This window comes from Colossoma macropomum, unplaced genomic scaffold, assembly GCF_904425465.1.
Source record: "Colossoma macropomum unplaced genomic scaffold, Colossoma_macropomum, whole genome shotgun sequence".
Lineage (NCBI taxonomy): Eukaryota > Metazoa > Chordata > Actinopteri > Characiformes > Serrasalmidae > Colossoma > Colossoma macropomum.
In genome coordinates, this window is record NW_023494899.1 from 39156 (window position 1) to 54437 (window position 15282).

The 15282-nt window shown below is 35.8% G+C and overlaps 2 protein-coding genes across 2 annotated transcripts in view; one reads left to right on the forward strand and one right to left on the reverse strand.

The window, feature by feature from the left end:
* LOC118800473 (butyrophilin-like protein 2) overlaps positions 1-15282 on the reverse strand; it is a 47444-nt gene that overhangs the window by 19735 nt on the left and 12427 nt on the right. The gene's annotated exons all lie outside the window — the stretch shown is intronic.
* LOC118800471 (calponin homology domain-containing protein DDB_G0272472-like) lies at positions 14569-15154 on the forward strand. Its single transcript, XM_036560717.1, has one exon. The coding sequence runs from the start codon at positions 14584-14586 to the stop codon at positions 15049-15051; it is 468 nt and encodes a 155-aa protein (XP_036416610.1). The 5' UTR covers positions 14569-14583; the 3' UTR covers positions 15052-15154.

Here is a 15282-nt window from a genome sequence, read left to right on the forward strand (position 1 = left end):
GGATAAATGATGTCAATGTGGAGTGAAGGACAGATGGAGCATTTCAGTAGAAAAAACAGTGACTCTGTTTCTCACTCTGACACTAAACCTCCACATCATGACTGCACAGTGGAAAACTTACAACTGCAGCTGAATTAGAAAAAAACAGTATAGAATTAAATAAACATTTTCACTTCAGTCGCATCTGTGGACTCGTGTTCAGACTCGTTGCGCACGGGGTGGAGTTCACCAATAAAGAGGCGAATCTCAGTTCTCCGATTCAGACCCTGAACTTCAGGTCATTTTCTCTTGAGCGATGTCCACTCCCGCCAGGAGCTGTATTAAGTCCAGCGCCCCCAGCTGACTGTTTGATGAAACCGCAATGTTTCAAACTGAAATTCATGTCTTTAAGTGTAAAATACAAACAAATTGATTGAGAACTTTTATATAAATATCTTACAAATTAATGCACACTTTTAACAATAAAATTAAATCTAGATATAAGCTAAAATATTGTCTTAATCTTATAATCTTCTAAAGAGTTGAAGGTGAAGAACATGAGTAAATGTGATCTCCAGCCTGTAGATCTGGTGATGATGGTGAAGATTCTCTACATCTGTAAAATCACAGCAATACTACAGTTTTACAGCTGAGTTATTTCAAGCCAGCTCACCTTCAGCCTAAAAGGACACATCATGGATTTCCATCAACAAACATTCAAGAAAAAAGCTTCATTTATTTAATGAACTCAAGCAAAGTTTTAGTTTAGACTCTAAATCAGTTTAGTTCAGTTCTAAATCATCTTAAATATTGATTTCTTCTTACAGAATCACTGAACTGAGCTGAAATATGAACTACATACACTGTAAAAGTCAAACAGGCTGTTTTTGAGGTTTGAATTATAAGAATTGTTTTGTTTGTCTGAAGTAGCTTTAAGAGTAACGTGGATCAAAATGGCTTCACAACTAAAAATCCATCGATCTATAAACCTATATAAAGAAAAAACTCGCTATTTAACGAACTTTCTTAAAAACATGTTAATGAAGTGATTTTGGGAAACGAACCCAGAATGATCAGCACAGTAAAAAAGCCTGACCTGCTGCTTGACGGCTCTGATTTGAGCCGTTTTCAGCTCTCAGTTCTCCACATAAACCTGAAAACGTGTTGATGGTGTTTGAGTATTAGGCTCTCCTGAAGCTCCGACTCCTGACTGTTACAATAGAGATTTATCTTTTAGTCTTTCATTCAGTTTATTCATTAGTTTTCTTTCAGCTCATGATCCTCATTCATTCATGAAGCTTCAGAACACAAAACTCTCTTCTTATATTTACCATTTCTTAATGATTTATTTCATATGTTCCTTCATGATCTGTTCCTGATTGACACTATATTAGTTAATAATAGTTATTACATCAGTTCATCTTTTAGTTCATATATCAGTTAATCTTAGTTATTATATGAGTTAGTCTGTCTGTTCATTCTGTAAATGTACTTTATCTGATTTTAACTGCTGCAGGAATAAAAACAATTCCTTCTCATGTTTGTTCATCAGTAATGAATCATAACACATTATTAATTACTAATAATTACTATATTAGTTCATGAGTTGTTGATGCATAATTACTAGTTTACTAAGGAACCTTATTGTAAAGTGTTACCAATCATTTCTATAAGGGTTGAGTTTCAATTAACTATTTAGTTGAACATCTTCATGGAGTTGTACTGAAAGCATTGAGTGACAGTTCAGTAGTGAAGGATGAAAAACTACAGTACAGATGAGAAAAGGAGATTCTGATAAGGAGATAAAGAGTTAAAAAGACTGAAATATTATAATTTTAAAATGTTACTCCTGGAGATTTGACTAACTTTGTGTTTCCTTCTGTTTTTATTCCACAGGATGGTCGGTAAGTAAATAACTGTGTTTCCTTCTTTCTCTGCTGGTAGTGACTGATTTTATACTCTTATCACATCAACTGCATTCAATACAGACATCAAGCAGCTACATAATATTGAGTTTCAGGTAAATTTCACATGATGAACAAAGTCTCTGATCTCAGAATGAAAGCTTTTGACTTCATCTCCTTCCGTCCTTCCCACAATGCTCCTGTGCATAATCCCACTGCACTGCAGAAATGTAGAGACAGTGAAGTTCACTGATGAGAAAAAGACACAACAAATAAAAGCAGTCTGGCTCTGTTGGGAGTGATGTCACTGTTCTTATGAGATGATGGAATATTTGAGTCGTTCATCATCAGTACATCATTATCATTAGAGTGTCTCTCATTACTGTAGTTTTCCTCTCCTCCATTACTGAAAATAGCCCAGAACACACACAGCAGGAGCTTCTGACACACACTCACACACACTATCTGCCTGTTTGATGAGTCTCTATATCAGTGACTCACAACAAGCAGCAAATAATGAAGAGTCAGAAGCTCTGAAAGACTTGATTACTGAGATCCTCTCATCTCCTTCACTTCTATTCACTTCATTTAAGAATAATCAGCTTCTCTTATTCAGTCTGCAGAGTCTCTCAGCACAGATTCACCAGATTATTATTATTTTTTTTTTTATCATTAATTATGAAAGGTTTAAGCTGTTTTATTCACTTCTATACTCTGTAATAAGAGAAGTGAATGTCATGTTTCCCCAACTTTGGAAAAAATCTGATACAAACAGGATTGATTTCATAGTATTTTCTTAGTCAGATCACAGAGAATCACATCTGCTATTTTTGGCTCACATGTGTAAAACATTAAAATTGCCTTTGTTTTGCAAAAGTTTATTTAGTTATATTATGTGAAACTCAAATATAAGTCAGTCTGAGTTCATCTCATTAGGAAATAACAGAATCAATGAATTATAATACAGTACTATAGAAAAATAAGGAGAGAGAGAGAGAGAGAGAGAGAGAGAGAGAGAGACCAACATTCCAGTTGCAAATGTAATACTAAATTAGAAATTTATAGTTCTAAAATGTAACACTGTCAGTCTGGATCAGATCCACATAATGAAAATAAAACCCCCAAACAACAGAGCAGCATCATCCACATTCACTGTGTTGTTACATTTCCAGCTTTCCTAATATTTTAATGTAAAAACTTACTTTTGAATCCATGCATTAAATCCTCACATTATATTATTTACTTCACAGGGAATTGAAAGACTGAGCGGTGAGTATAATTCAGTGAAGCTCAGTTTTTCACACTGATTATCATTAATATAATCAGAAATGTGTGTTAGAATCATTTCCTTACATGAACTTTAACAGCAGTGTCACATTTATATCAGCATTTATATTTAATACTGTTCTATGAAGGTAATAATAAAGCTAATAATGAAATATAATAACTGATCAGCTGGATCATGGAGTAAAGACAGAACAAACAGGTTACAGACAGTCAGAGAAGCAGCAGAGAGTCAGACTTATTGAGGAGAGAATCAGACTAACTTCTCAGAAGCTAAAGAGCAGCAGATCTCAGACTACAGAAACAGCTTTTAGATCTCTTTAGTTTGCAGTTTCAGTTTTAGTGCTCAGTCATTTTTTCTCTCACACTGTAGAATATCAAGCATAAAACATGGAAGCTTCATTATTTTTGGTTATAAAAATGTTTAAAATGGCTTCATAACTTAAAATCCATTTCTAGATCTTTTTGAGTCTTTATTTTCTCTAAAGTGACGAATCCTTTAATCTCCAAACTTTCTCCTCCATAAGGTCAGTTCTGTATGATTAATACATGAAAAAGATTGATGAGCTGTGACTCTTTCAGTGTTTAATAATATCTGAAGAAGAGTTTATTTGAACTGTACACACAATATAAAAACAGTAAAACAGTAAATAGAAAAACACTAAATGTACAGATTCGTCTTTATGAAGCTCCAGAAAGTCTGTGTTCTTTTTGAGGGCTGATATATGTGAAGTCTTACTGTTGGGGGTCTATTATGTTTATCTATCATGTTATTAGTTAAAATCCAGTTGTGTTTTTATTCAAGTAGCCAAATCTTTACAGATTAGATTTTCATAAATGTGTTCTTACACATGCTGAGCTTAAATAAATGTAATAAATATGATGTGAAATAAATATAAATAAAATGTGAAATGGTTGTTCTGGCTGTCTAATCATCCTTAAATATTCATAATATATGGTGTTTATGGCACTTAAGAATGAAAATCATAGACTATTATATGACGTTCATTTGAATCTATAAATGTTTGAATCTCATGCTGTTAATTTACATCATATTACAGTTGAGTCATATTTCACCCCTAAGGTCTGATCTGCTTTATCAATTTCTATCATCTGATTTCTTTCTGTTTAAAGTGAAGTGCTTGTCTTAAAGGGAGGAGCTTAGATGGAAATAAAATATATTTGCTTGAAAATCTGTACACAAGAAAAATCTGGCACCCCGAGAGTCTTGAACAGCACTTGTGTGATTTCAATATTCTGAATGTGCCGCCCAGAAAATCAAGCCAGTCTGAATGCAGAGAACTTTTCATGCGTAACTTTTCAGCTTAAGTCTCCAGCTCTGAATACGAGCCAAGAAAATGTGAACAATGATCCTTAGTTGTGCTCTTGTAAACATTCTACATCTGTCTATCGTCTATTAGAGCTGATACAGACATAAAAACAGTAAAACAGTAAATAGAAAAACAAAGTCTATAGGAGAATATCAGATGCTACTAATACTACTACTAATAAAAATAATAGTAATAATAGTATTATTATTAGAAAATGTTATATTAATCAAATTATTATTATTATTATTATTATTATTATTATTATTATTATTATCAAATACTCTATTACCTTTTATTCTGTTTATGATTGTTAATAATAATAACAACAATAATAATAATATAATAAGACAAACAGCAAAAATAACAATGACAAGAAAAATACAGTAATAGTAAAACATTTTAATTACATTGACTATTATTATTATTATTATTATTATTATTATTATTATCAGCAACAACATGAATTAGCGCTTAAGGCAAGGAGGTAAAAATCTTGTTCACCTTTTTTATTTCCTGATTAATTAATGGGACAAAACTAATCTAGAAATAAGGAATAATCTAAAAATATTATCTTTACTGTCAAGTTAATTTGGTTCTTTAGTGAAGAAGAGTTTCTGAAAAAACTCGCTATTTAACGAACTTTCTTAAAAACATGTTAATGAAGTGATTTTGGGAAACGAACCCAGAATGATCAGCACAGTAAAAAAGCCTGACCTGCTGCTTGACGGATCTGATTTGAGCTGTTTTCAGCTCTCAGTTCTCCACATAAACCTGAAAACGTGTTGATGGTGTTTGAGTATTAGGCTCTCCTGAAGCTCCGCCTCCTGACTGTTACAATAGAGATTCATCTTTTAGTCTTTCATTCAGTTTATTCATTAGTTTTCCTTCAGCTCATGATCCTCATTCATTCATGAAGCTTCAGAACACAAAACTCTCTTCTTATATTCACCGTTTCTTAATGATTTATTTCATATGTTCCTTCATGATCTATTCCTGATTGACACTATATTAGTTAATAATAGTTATTATTAGTAGTTGTAAAAGTGTTTCTCATGGAGATTTGACTAACTTTGTGTTTCCTTCTGTTTTTATTCCACAGGATGGTCGGTAAGTAAATAACTGTGTTTCCTTCTTTCTCTGCTGGTAGTGACTGATTTTATACTCTTATCACATGAACTACATTCAATACAGACATCAAGCAGCTACATAATATTGAGTTTCAGGTAAATTTCACATGATGAACAAAGTCTCTGATTTCAGAATGAAAGCTTTTGACTTCATCTCCCTCCTTCCTTCCCACAATGCTCCTGTGCATAATCCCACTGCACTGCAGAAATGTAGAGACAGTGAAGTTCACTGATGAGAAAAAGACACAACAAATAAAAGCAGTCTGGCTCTGTTGGGAGTGATGTCACTGTTCTTATGTGATGATGGAATATATGAGTCGTTCATCATCAGTACATCATTATCATTAGAGTGTCTCTCATTACTGTAGTTTTCCTCTCCTTCATTACTGAAAATAGCCCAGAACACACACAGCAGGAGCCTCTGACACACTCACACACACTATCTGCCTGTTTGATGAGTCTCTATATCAGTGACTCACAACAAGCAGCAAATAATGAAGAGTCAGCAGCTCTGAAAGACCTGATTACTGAGATCCTCTCATCTCCTTCACTTCCATTCACTTCTTCTAGCTCATATTTTTGTGACTACAGTCATTTCTGAACACACCATGTAAAGTAGATTTGATCTAAATGAGCTCATTATCTGATTTTTCTTCAACACTATGTTTCTCAGGCAGATTTGACAGATCTACTTACTCACACACTCACCCTCATCATCTCAGCTACAAATAACACAGAGACTCACACAAGAGCTTTTCACACCCACCACATTACTGTTCTAGTGTCTGGAGTTCATTAGAGTTTGTGTTGAACATTCATTTTTCTTTTCTACAGTAATTCAGCTGATTCTTTTACTGACTCTCCAAATCACACTGTCCTGCTATGTGATGGTCAGGGGGAGGTCACACCACACTGACCAGACCTAGAGGTGCTCTAGGAACACACACTCACACACTGGGGTTCAGGTGAACTCCAACATTTTTATTCACACACATCACAGCTTCAGTACAAAGGAAGTTGAAAGATCAGAATAATCAGCTTCTCTTATTCAGTCTGCAGCTCTCTCTCATCTCCAGTCTGCTCTTCTACTCATGTGCTCCAGTTAAACAGTTCATATTCTCCTCCACTACAAAGCAGCTCCACCTGTGTTCCTTCAGTGTGTGGAGGAGTTCTAGATGGACTGATGAGGCATCATTTAGACCTCTCTGACCCTCACACTGACCAAGCTCCTGACCCTCACTGACCCTGTGTGTAGTTTTGTTGATACACAGGAAAATCTGAATCTTAAAGTGACTTGAGGGGCTTTTTTAGAGGACAGATCACTTTCTCTCTCAATCAGGTTTCATTACTGACACATTTCAATAGTAGCACAACTTTGTTTGTCAGAAATATCTGACATAAAATAGGATGAACAGGAAAAGTTATTCATTCAAAGGTTATTCAATCTACAATCATGATTGACTCCCAGGTTTAATACCTGGTTTACTCAAATTTTGTGAAGAAAAAAATTGCCAATAAACATGTATATTTATGGTGGACCAGCATAATAAGTGAATGTGTTTTGTTAATGAATTCAAACAACATGAATTAGATTTCCATCTTTAGGAAGAGGAAGTTTTCAGTGTGATTTAGTCAGAAAAGTTATTTGTCAGCTCAGCTGAGACACTTAACACATAAAAGCATGAAAAGCTGTTTTATTTACCTCTACAGTCTGTTATGAGACAGATAAGAGAGGAGAGAATGAAGAGTGTAAGACACTGAAATAGGTATGAGTGTTTAGATTTTTATACATCAGTGTTGCTCAGTGTTAGCTCTGTAGTTCAGACCCACACTTACAGAAATCTGATCTAGTTTATATTTAGCATATTCAGCATGTCAATATTGTTCACTAATTAGTTTCTCTTCTCCAGACCATACCGTGTTTCACTGTCTATCAGGTGAGAATACTAATTAATAAACATCATTTTATTACGGATTTGGATGCATGAGAAAATCGCCTTTTGCTTAATATCAGCGTAATGTTTCTGATCTCTGTCTTGGCCGCCTTATTACCACCTTTTACCAGAACCTTGATTTGTTGTCAGATGTTCAGTTTTACTCCTGTTAGAAAATCCTGCTCTAACTCTGCTTTAATCTCTTCTTCACCTGAGTTTAAATATTTCAATCAGCTACAATCAGCAGAGTCTCTACTGTTAGTAATATCAGCTCTCAGTGATTCATACTGACACCAACCATCATCACATCTTCACTCTGTTTTATTCTCTTCTACAGAGTAACAGAGAATGGACAGAAGAGGAGAGGAAGAAAATGAAGGAATCTGTTCTGCTGACTGGTGAGTTTTAAAGGAGATGCAAAATCAAACCTGTTAAACCTGAAAAATTCTAATGTTTTAATGTAGCATTTCCATTTTTATTATAATGAAAAACATCATTATAATAATTATAGAATGCCATATTATTAGATTATCACATCTCATATTTTGAGTTATTCCCTGATTTTGGTATAAATCATTCAGATCTCTCTGCTACAGTTTTAGAGATTATTGTCATTGTGCTGTTCTGGTAAAGACAGGCTGTAAAGGATGTGATGGTTTTGGACTTTGTGGATCTTCTTTCAGTCTTTTTGTGTCATTGTGTGTGTCAGTCTTATTTAAAGCATCTGATTGGTTCACTGGGTTTTTGTCTGCAGGCAAAAGAGCATCAAAGACTAATAACTGAGTTTAACTCTTTAAATTCTGGTTCAAAGGACTGAGAGAGTTTTAAGAGGCTAAAAACTGCATGTTCAATGAGGTATTACCGATACTGTAGAGACACTACAGTAGAATAGTTTAGATTATGATGGGACTTTAATCAGAAGCATTCACTGAGTTTCAGTCTTGAATCAGTGATCTTAACTCATCTCTGTGTGACTCTGTGTAGCTGCTGTGAGAGAAGATGGTGTCAGGTGATGAGGGAGGTGTCTGATAGGTCTGGAGGAGGAAGCTGTATTTAGGAATCTTCTCATTAAATGCAGTGATTTGATGAACGGTGGAACAGAGAGTAGAATAACCAGCTTTAACTAAAACACATTCTACTGCTGTCAGCTTTGCTCAGATCAGTAAAGTCTCAGTTAGAAATCAGTGCAAATGTGCAGGCTGGTGTGAGTTTCTGAGCCTGTTTTAGAAGATCATTAACTTTAGCCTCTTTCTGTCCTCTCCTCTACTTCTTCACTTCTCACCAGCTTTTCACTGATACTGAATTTACTGGATCTTTACTTTTATCTGATCATGTTCTTTAATGAGCTGGTCTTGTGTAACAGCAACAGTTTGTGCTACTAGAGTTAATACAAATATCGTAAACTAACTTTACTTCCAGTCATAAAGTCATAAACTCTAAAAACCCTGTATTAAGTGCTAAAATCCTGAAAAATAGATTTAAAATATTATATTAGACAAGAAATATTAGCACTTAGAAAAAGTAGGACACACATGCAAAAAAGAGAGGTATGAATGTTGAAAATATAAAACCAGATTCACAAGAATGAATCAGCTTCAAACAGAACACGTTTGTAAATGAGGCTGCACTCGGTTAAAGCTCTGTTTCACCACGTTATGTATAATTAACAGACTGATTATGGTGAAAATCTGAAATGAGGACCTGAATTAATGTGCTGCTCAGATGCCTCTTGAATGTTAAATGAATGTGTTTTTCACAGAGTTAAAAGAAGAAACCAAACCTTATAAAGATGAAGAGAGCATTTTAATGGAGAGAAAAGCACAGCTGATGGAAAAAGACAAACAAATTAAAGAGAAAGAAAAATGTCTTACAATAAACACAGAAACACTTCAGATGAAGGACAAGATGCTGGAAGAGAAAGACAAACTTCTGGGAGAAGAAAAAGAAAAAATAGAACAAATAAGCAAAGAGACTCAGATACAGCTTAAAGAGAAAGACTCACAACTGGAGAGTCTGAGAAAGGAACTGCAGGACAAGAGCAGCAAACTACAGGAGATGATGATCCTACTGGAACAACAGAAAACTGAACTCACCCGTCAGCAGAAAGAGTTAGAAGAGAAAGAACAACAACTTAAACACACAGGTAAGAATTTAAGACACAGACTGATTGTAAAATATCTGACTGATAAATTACTGGTGAGTTTCAGCTTTAAGCTCAGAAATCTCAGTCTTTATTAACTGTGTTAATTAATGTGATTTAATAATTATTAACGTACACTACCAGTTAAAATCTGGAATACGTACAGATGTGTATCTTCTTCAGTCTTACTGAAAAAGTATTCAGGAGCAGAGAACTTTTTGAATGACCACTCAGTAATGTGTTCTTCAGATGCTAGAGAGCTCTCCTGAGTGAGTCCAGAATGAATGGGTTCTTATGGAGCTTTTATAAATGCTTAAATCGTTTTCAAATGTAAAAATGATCTTGTTTTCTAAACAGACAAGACCATGACAAACTTCAACACTGCTGTTATTGTTCTGAGCTCTACTGAGATCCAGATATAAGACTTTAACAGTGTCTTATGTTCATTCATGATGACAGTCAGCATGAACTGCTTTACTCAGCTCACCAACCAATCAGCACTCAGTAGCAGTAATGCTACCTTCCTACTCAGGGCTGCTGGAACCACAGTGGTAAGCGGGCATTTGCCCCACCACTTTTTAAAGTACTGTGGCAACACCCCTCTACCTTTTGAGTTCAGGATACAACTAAAAAACCCCTCTCTTCTCCCGAAACTGCTCGAGCAGACAGAGTCGAATTGAGTGGCAGAGCCAATCAGAATCTCCGTTTCAGCTGGGAGGAGCTTTCAGACCTGCCTTGGTTGGTGTGGACCTGTCCAGCTTTCTCTTTAGTTCAGTTTTCACATGCGACTCCACCCGAATTCAGATCTGCACTAACAAACTGAGCCGCACTGATTAACAAGGGAGTTCAACACTTTTCTTCCAGAGCACATTTTCTCTGCACTGTCTGCTGCTCTAACATTTCACTTTACAAACACTCATATCGTTCCTGTACTGTGAGCTGCTGTAAATAAAGAGAGACAAGCAATAAAATAATGATATGGTGATACTGACAATGATGATTAAAGGTTATGGAGCATATTTTTCCGAGCATCAGCGACCTGATCAGTTTAACTTAAACTGCAATACACACAGAGACGATGAGGGTCTCTATTTTCTGTTTTTCTCTTTTCATGATGGTGAATGTGGGAATCACAGAGTGTGTGCATCCCTGCAAAACATCTGATCAATAAATCAATACACGTATGTAATTTAGTCCACTTTAGCCCTGGCAGTCCACCATCTGAACGCAAGGAAAAAGATACAATATCATCAAGGAACGTGTGGTGGGTCTTTAGAAAAAGAAGAAAAACAGCCTGATGTTCTTCAGAGATGTTAGGTAACATTTACTGCTATCTGAGGCTGCAGCTACTGAAGCAGCATCAAAACTGAACACTCACACTGTTCATGATCAGGTTCAGAGGTGGGAAGAGGAGCCTAAATCAGTACTTAAGTAAAAGTGATACTTGCACAAAATAATTACACAAAGTAAAAGTATCTTCAACAAAACAACTTAATTAGAAATGCAAAAGAAGCAGAATGAAAATCTACTTAAGTACTCAGTAGCTCAAAGCTCTAAAGTCAGACATGTAACCAATCACAAAGCAGTACAAATATTGACACCATCAAAACAAACTGAAATTAAACACAAAACAGAATTAGGAACTAAATATGAATGGATATAATGTAACGGATTAACACGATTCATTTACTCACTAATATACTTTAGTAGAAGTGAAAGTAATATGACTTGAAGATACTCAGGAGAGTAAAAATCCATCAATATTTTAGTGAAGTACACATACTTGAGTAAATGTGATTAGTTACTACCCATCTCTGAATAGCTTTATAAAGACGGTCATTAGAATGACATGAAAGGCAATTTTAGTCGGTGGCCTAATTACATTTCGTCAGTCACTTTTTTTAAACAGTATGTTTTGCCTCCCCTCCTACTGCCTGAAACCTGTCAGCTATGGAAAAAACTAGTGTTTTCTTTGCAGTTTTAAAAGAATACATGATAAAAAAAAGCAAAAATTCCCACATAAATGGAAAGAAATATATATATTTTTTTATTTATTTATTTATTTATTTTTAGCTATTTAGCTCCATTCACTACAATTTATTGAGTACTTTCTCAGGGCGCCCTGTAGTGTTCTGCAGTCATATTTTTCTCTATTTTTTTGGTGGTGAATGTGAGAGCAACAGAGTGTTGCATCCCTGCAGAACTTCTGACCAAAGAACAACCACACACGTATGTAATTTAGTCCACTTTAGCCCTAGCAGTCCACCATCCAAACCAAAGGAAACACATACAATTAAAAAAAAAGCAAAAAAAAACAAAAACAAAATTGTGATGGGTCTTTAGAAAATGAACTGGGTATGAAAACAGCCTGATGTTCTTCAGAGATGTTAGCTAATAAATAAAAAAAACACTCACGCTGTTCATGATCAGGTTCAGGTGTGGGTAGAGGAGCCTAAATCAGTACTTAACAAAGTTTTGATACTTGCATAAAATAATTACACAAAGTAAAAGTATTTTAACCAAAACAACTTGAGTAGAAATACAAAAGAAGCAGAATGAAAAATCTACTTAAGTACTGAGTACTTCAGTGGAATTTCTCAGTACATCCACCACAGGATGTATTAAGAAGCACAGAAACTGATTGTTCTGCCCTCTAGTGTTCTCTAGTGTTCTGCAGTCGTGTTTTTGGTATCATGGGAGCATTATGAGCTGGTCCTGCTCTGTTTTAACTCATGCTAAAATGACAAGAGTGTGTAAAGAAGCAACAAGGCAAAGTAGCATTTTTTTTTTTTATCAGAAAACCATGTGTTATTTTATAGATTTATGTTTTCACTAAGATTGTAGAATATGGAAAATTGTGCAAAAGGCTTTTCTATGAGTAAGTCTAAACTTCTGTTTTTAATTATTCTCAACAATTAATTTCTGTATTTCACTCTTCATATTCCAGTTTAATTTTTCCAGGCTTTGTGTAAGAGAGACACAAAATCTACTCCACCTTAATGTTTCCTTACCAGCTAATAAACTCACACTGCTGTTAAATCTCAGTTCTGTGTATTCAGAAAAATTTAATTCATGTTTTCTTACAGATTTAACTGAAAAGACCAAACAGCTCAAAGAAACAAAACACATTCTATCTGAGAGAGACAGACAGCTAATGGAGAGAGAAAAACAAGTGGAGGAGAAAGACAGACTTCTGACAGAAAATACAACAACACTTCAAATGAAGGAGAAGATTTTAGAAGAGAAAGACAAACTTCTCACAGAGACACAAGATGAACTGAGACAAACAACAAACACATTAGAGAATCATAGAATACAAATGGAAGAAATGGAGAAAAGACTTGTGGAGAAAGATGAAGAATTAAAAGAGACAAAACAAGAACTGAAAGATAAAAACACGATTATAAAAGAACATTTAGAGACTGTTGATAAGAGAGATTCATTATTAAAGGAAACTAATGAAAGATTAGAAAGTGTTAATAAACAGCTTAAAGATAAAGACTCACAACTGGAGAATCAGATCAAACTGCTGAGAGAGAAAGAGACTCTACTGGAGATCACAGTGAAACAGCTTGAAGAGAAGGAGAGACTTCTAAGTGAGAGAAACACACAGCTAATGGAAAGAGACAAGCAGGCTGAGGAGAAAGACAGACTTCTAGAGGAGAGAAACAAGCAGCTGCAGGAGAGAACAGATCCAGACTCAGCAGCTCCAGCCGGGAGAAGAAGCAGCAAAGAGTGGAATCCTCCAACAAGTGAGTGATTTGTGAGTCAGATGAAATAAATCAGAAGATGTAAAACAAAAGGAAGGAAAAAAAAATCTGATTAATGTCTATAACAGATTTGATATTGGATGTTTAAATGTAGAATAAGAATTATGGTACTCATTTACCACAATCATCCAACAAAATATATCTCAGTGATTAAATATGTAAACATGCACTTTACGCAGACAAATTAACTTTAAAGAGATGCTTACTGCTGTTTGTACAGACTCATTAAACTGGATGGATGTTCTCAAAAGAGTAAATTATTAGTATTTGATGTGGCATCATGAATATTTAATGGAATAGCACAACAACAAATATGTAGTTATACATGTTATGTTGAATTTCTTATTCTTGTTGATTTACAGTGAGTGGAGAATCCTCTAGTTCAGCCTCTCCAGAGTCAGTTCCTGTATCAGAGCTCAGGCTGGTGCTGCTGGGGAGGACTGGATGTGGGAAGAGAGCAGCAGGAAACACCATCCTGGGCAGAGAGGAGAGGAGCCAGGCTGGAGTGTCTACAGTGAGGCAGCAGAGTGAGAGCAGACAGGGGGAGGTGGCTGGGAGGCAGGTGACTGTGGTGGACACTCCTGACTGGTTCTGTCCTGGACTCTCTCTGGAGGAGCTGAGACAGGACGTGGGACTCTGTGTCCGTCTGTCTGCCCCAGGACCCCACGCCTTCCTCCTAGTCATACCAGTGAAGCAGTCTACAAGAGAGGAGAGAGGCATGCTGGAGAAAATGGAGGAGATTTTTGGAGAGAGATGTTGGAGGAACACCATGATCCTTTTCACTGTTACTGATGAAGTCCAAGAGAAGAACATTGAAGAGTTTATCCAGTCAGGAAACCAGGAGGTCCAGAGACTTGTAGAGAAATGTGGGAACAGGTTTCACTGTCTCAGCATTAAGGAGAGTGGAGATTCTCAAACCTCAGAGCTGCTGGAGAAGATAGAGAAGATGGTGGAAGGAAACAGAGAGAAATTCTACAGCAGTGAGATCTACCTGGAGACACAATCTCAGATCAGAGAGATAGAGAGAAGAATTGCGAGAGAAAGAGAGGAGATGAGAGAGAGACAAGAAAGAAAATCTAGAGAGAAACTGGAGAAATGTGTACAGGAGATTACAATGAAGTTTGAAGAATTAACAGCTAAATATCATGTACAAATAACTCAGCATGAAGAGCGAATAACTAAACTAGAGAGAGAGTTACAAGAGGAAAGAGATGATCAGAAAAGGGTAGACCTGAAGAGACAGCTAGAAAGAGAGATTCAGAGGAGGAATGAGGTTCAGCTGGAGCTAGAAAGAGTGAAAGAAGAGACTGAAAAGGAGAGGAGAGAGATGGAGGAGAGACACAGACAGGAGATGGAGGAGATCAGGGAGACGTATGAAGGAGAAGCCAGAATGGAAGTAAAGAGAATACTCATGAAGATCATCCTGCCTGAACTCCAGCAAAAATTATTTGAATCCAAGTCAAAGATGCAGGAAGAGTTCAGGAGGCAGATGGAGGAGAAGGACAGGGAGTTGCAGACCCTAATAAAGAGAGGGGTGGAACTTAGTAAGGTCTTTCTGGAAGAGGCCCATAAATACACTTGAGAAATTGCTAAGAAGCAGAAGGAGAGCACTGAGAGTGCTCCTTTAAACATACAGACAGCAGATTCCAGTTTATAATTCATATTTACAACAGCTAAAAGCTGTTACCCTGTAGAATAATACTGGGTCACACTGTAAAACGGTAAGATGTCTGGCAGCAAAAGTTGCCAAACAGTTCTCGTAATTTTACAGTAAAATTCTGTACAGTAGATTACTGTAAAATTACAGTTTTTC

Bases quoted from the DNA above. Each gene is read 5' to 3' on its own strand.
- LOC118800471 (XM_036560717.1), top strand. From the start codon at position 14,584: ATGAAGTTTGAAGAATTAACAGCTAAATATCATGTACAAATAACTCAG.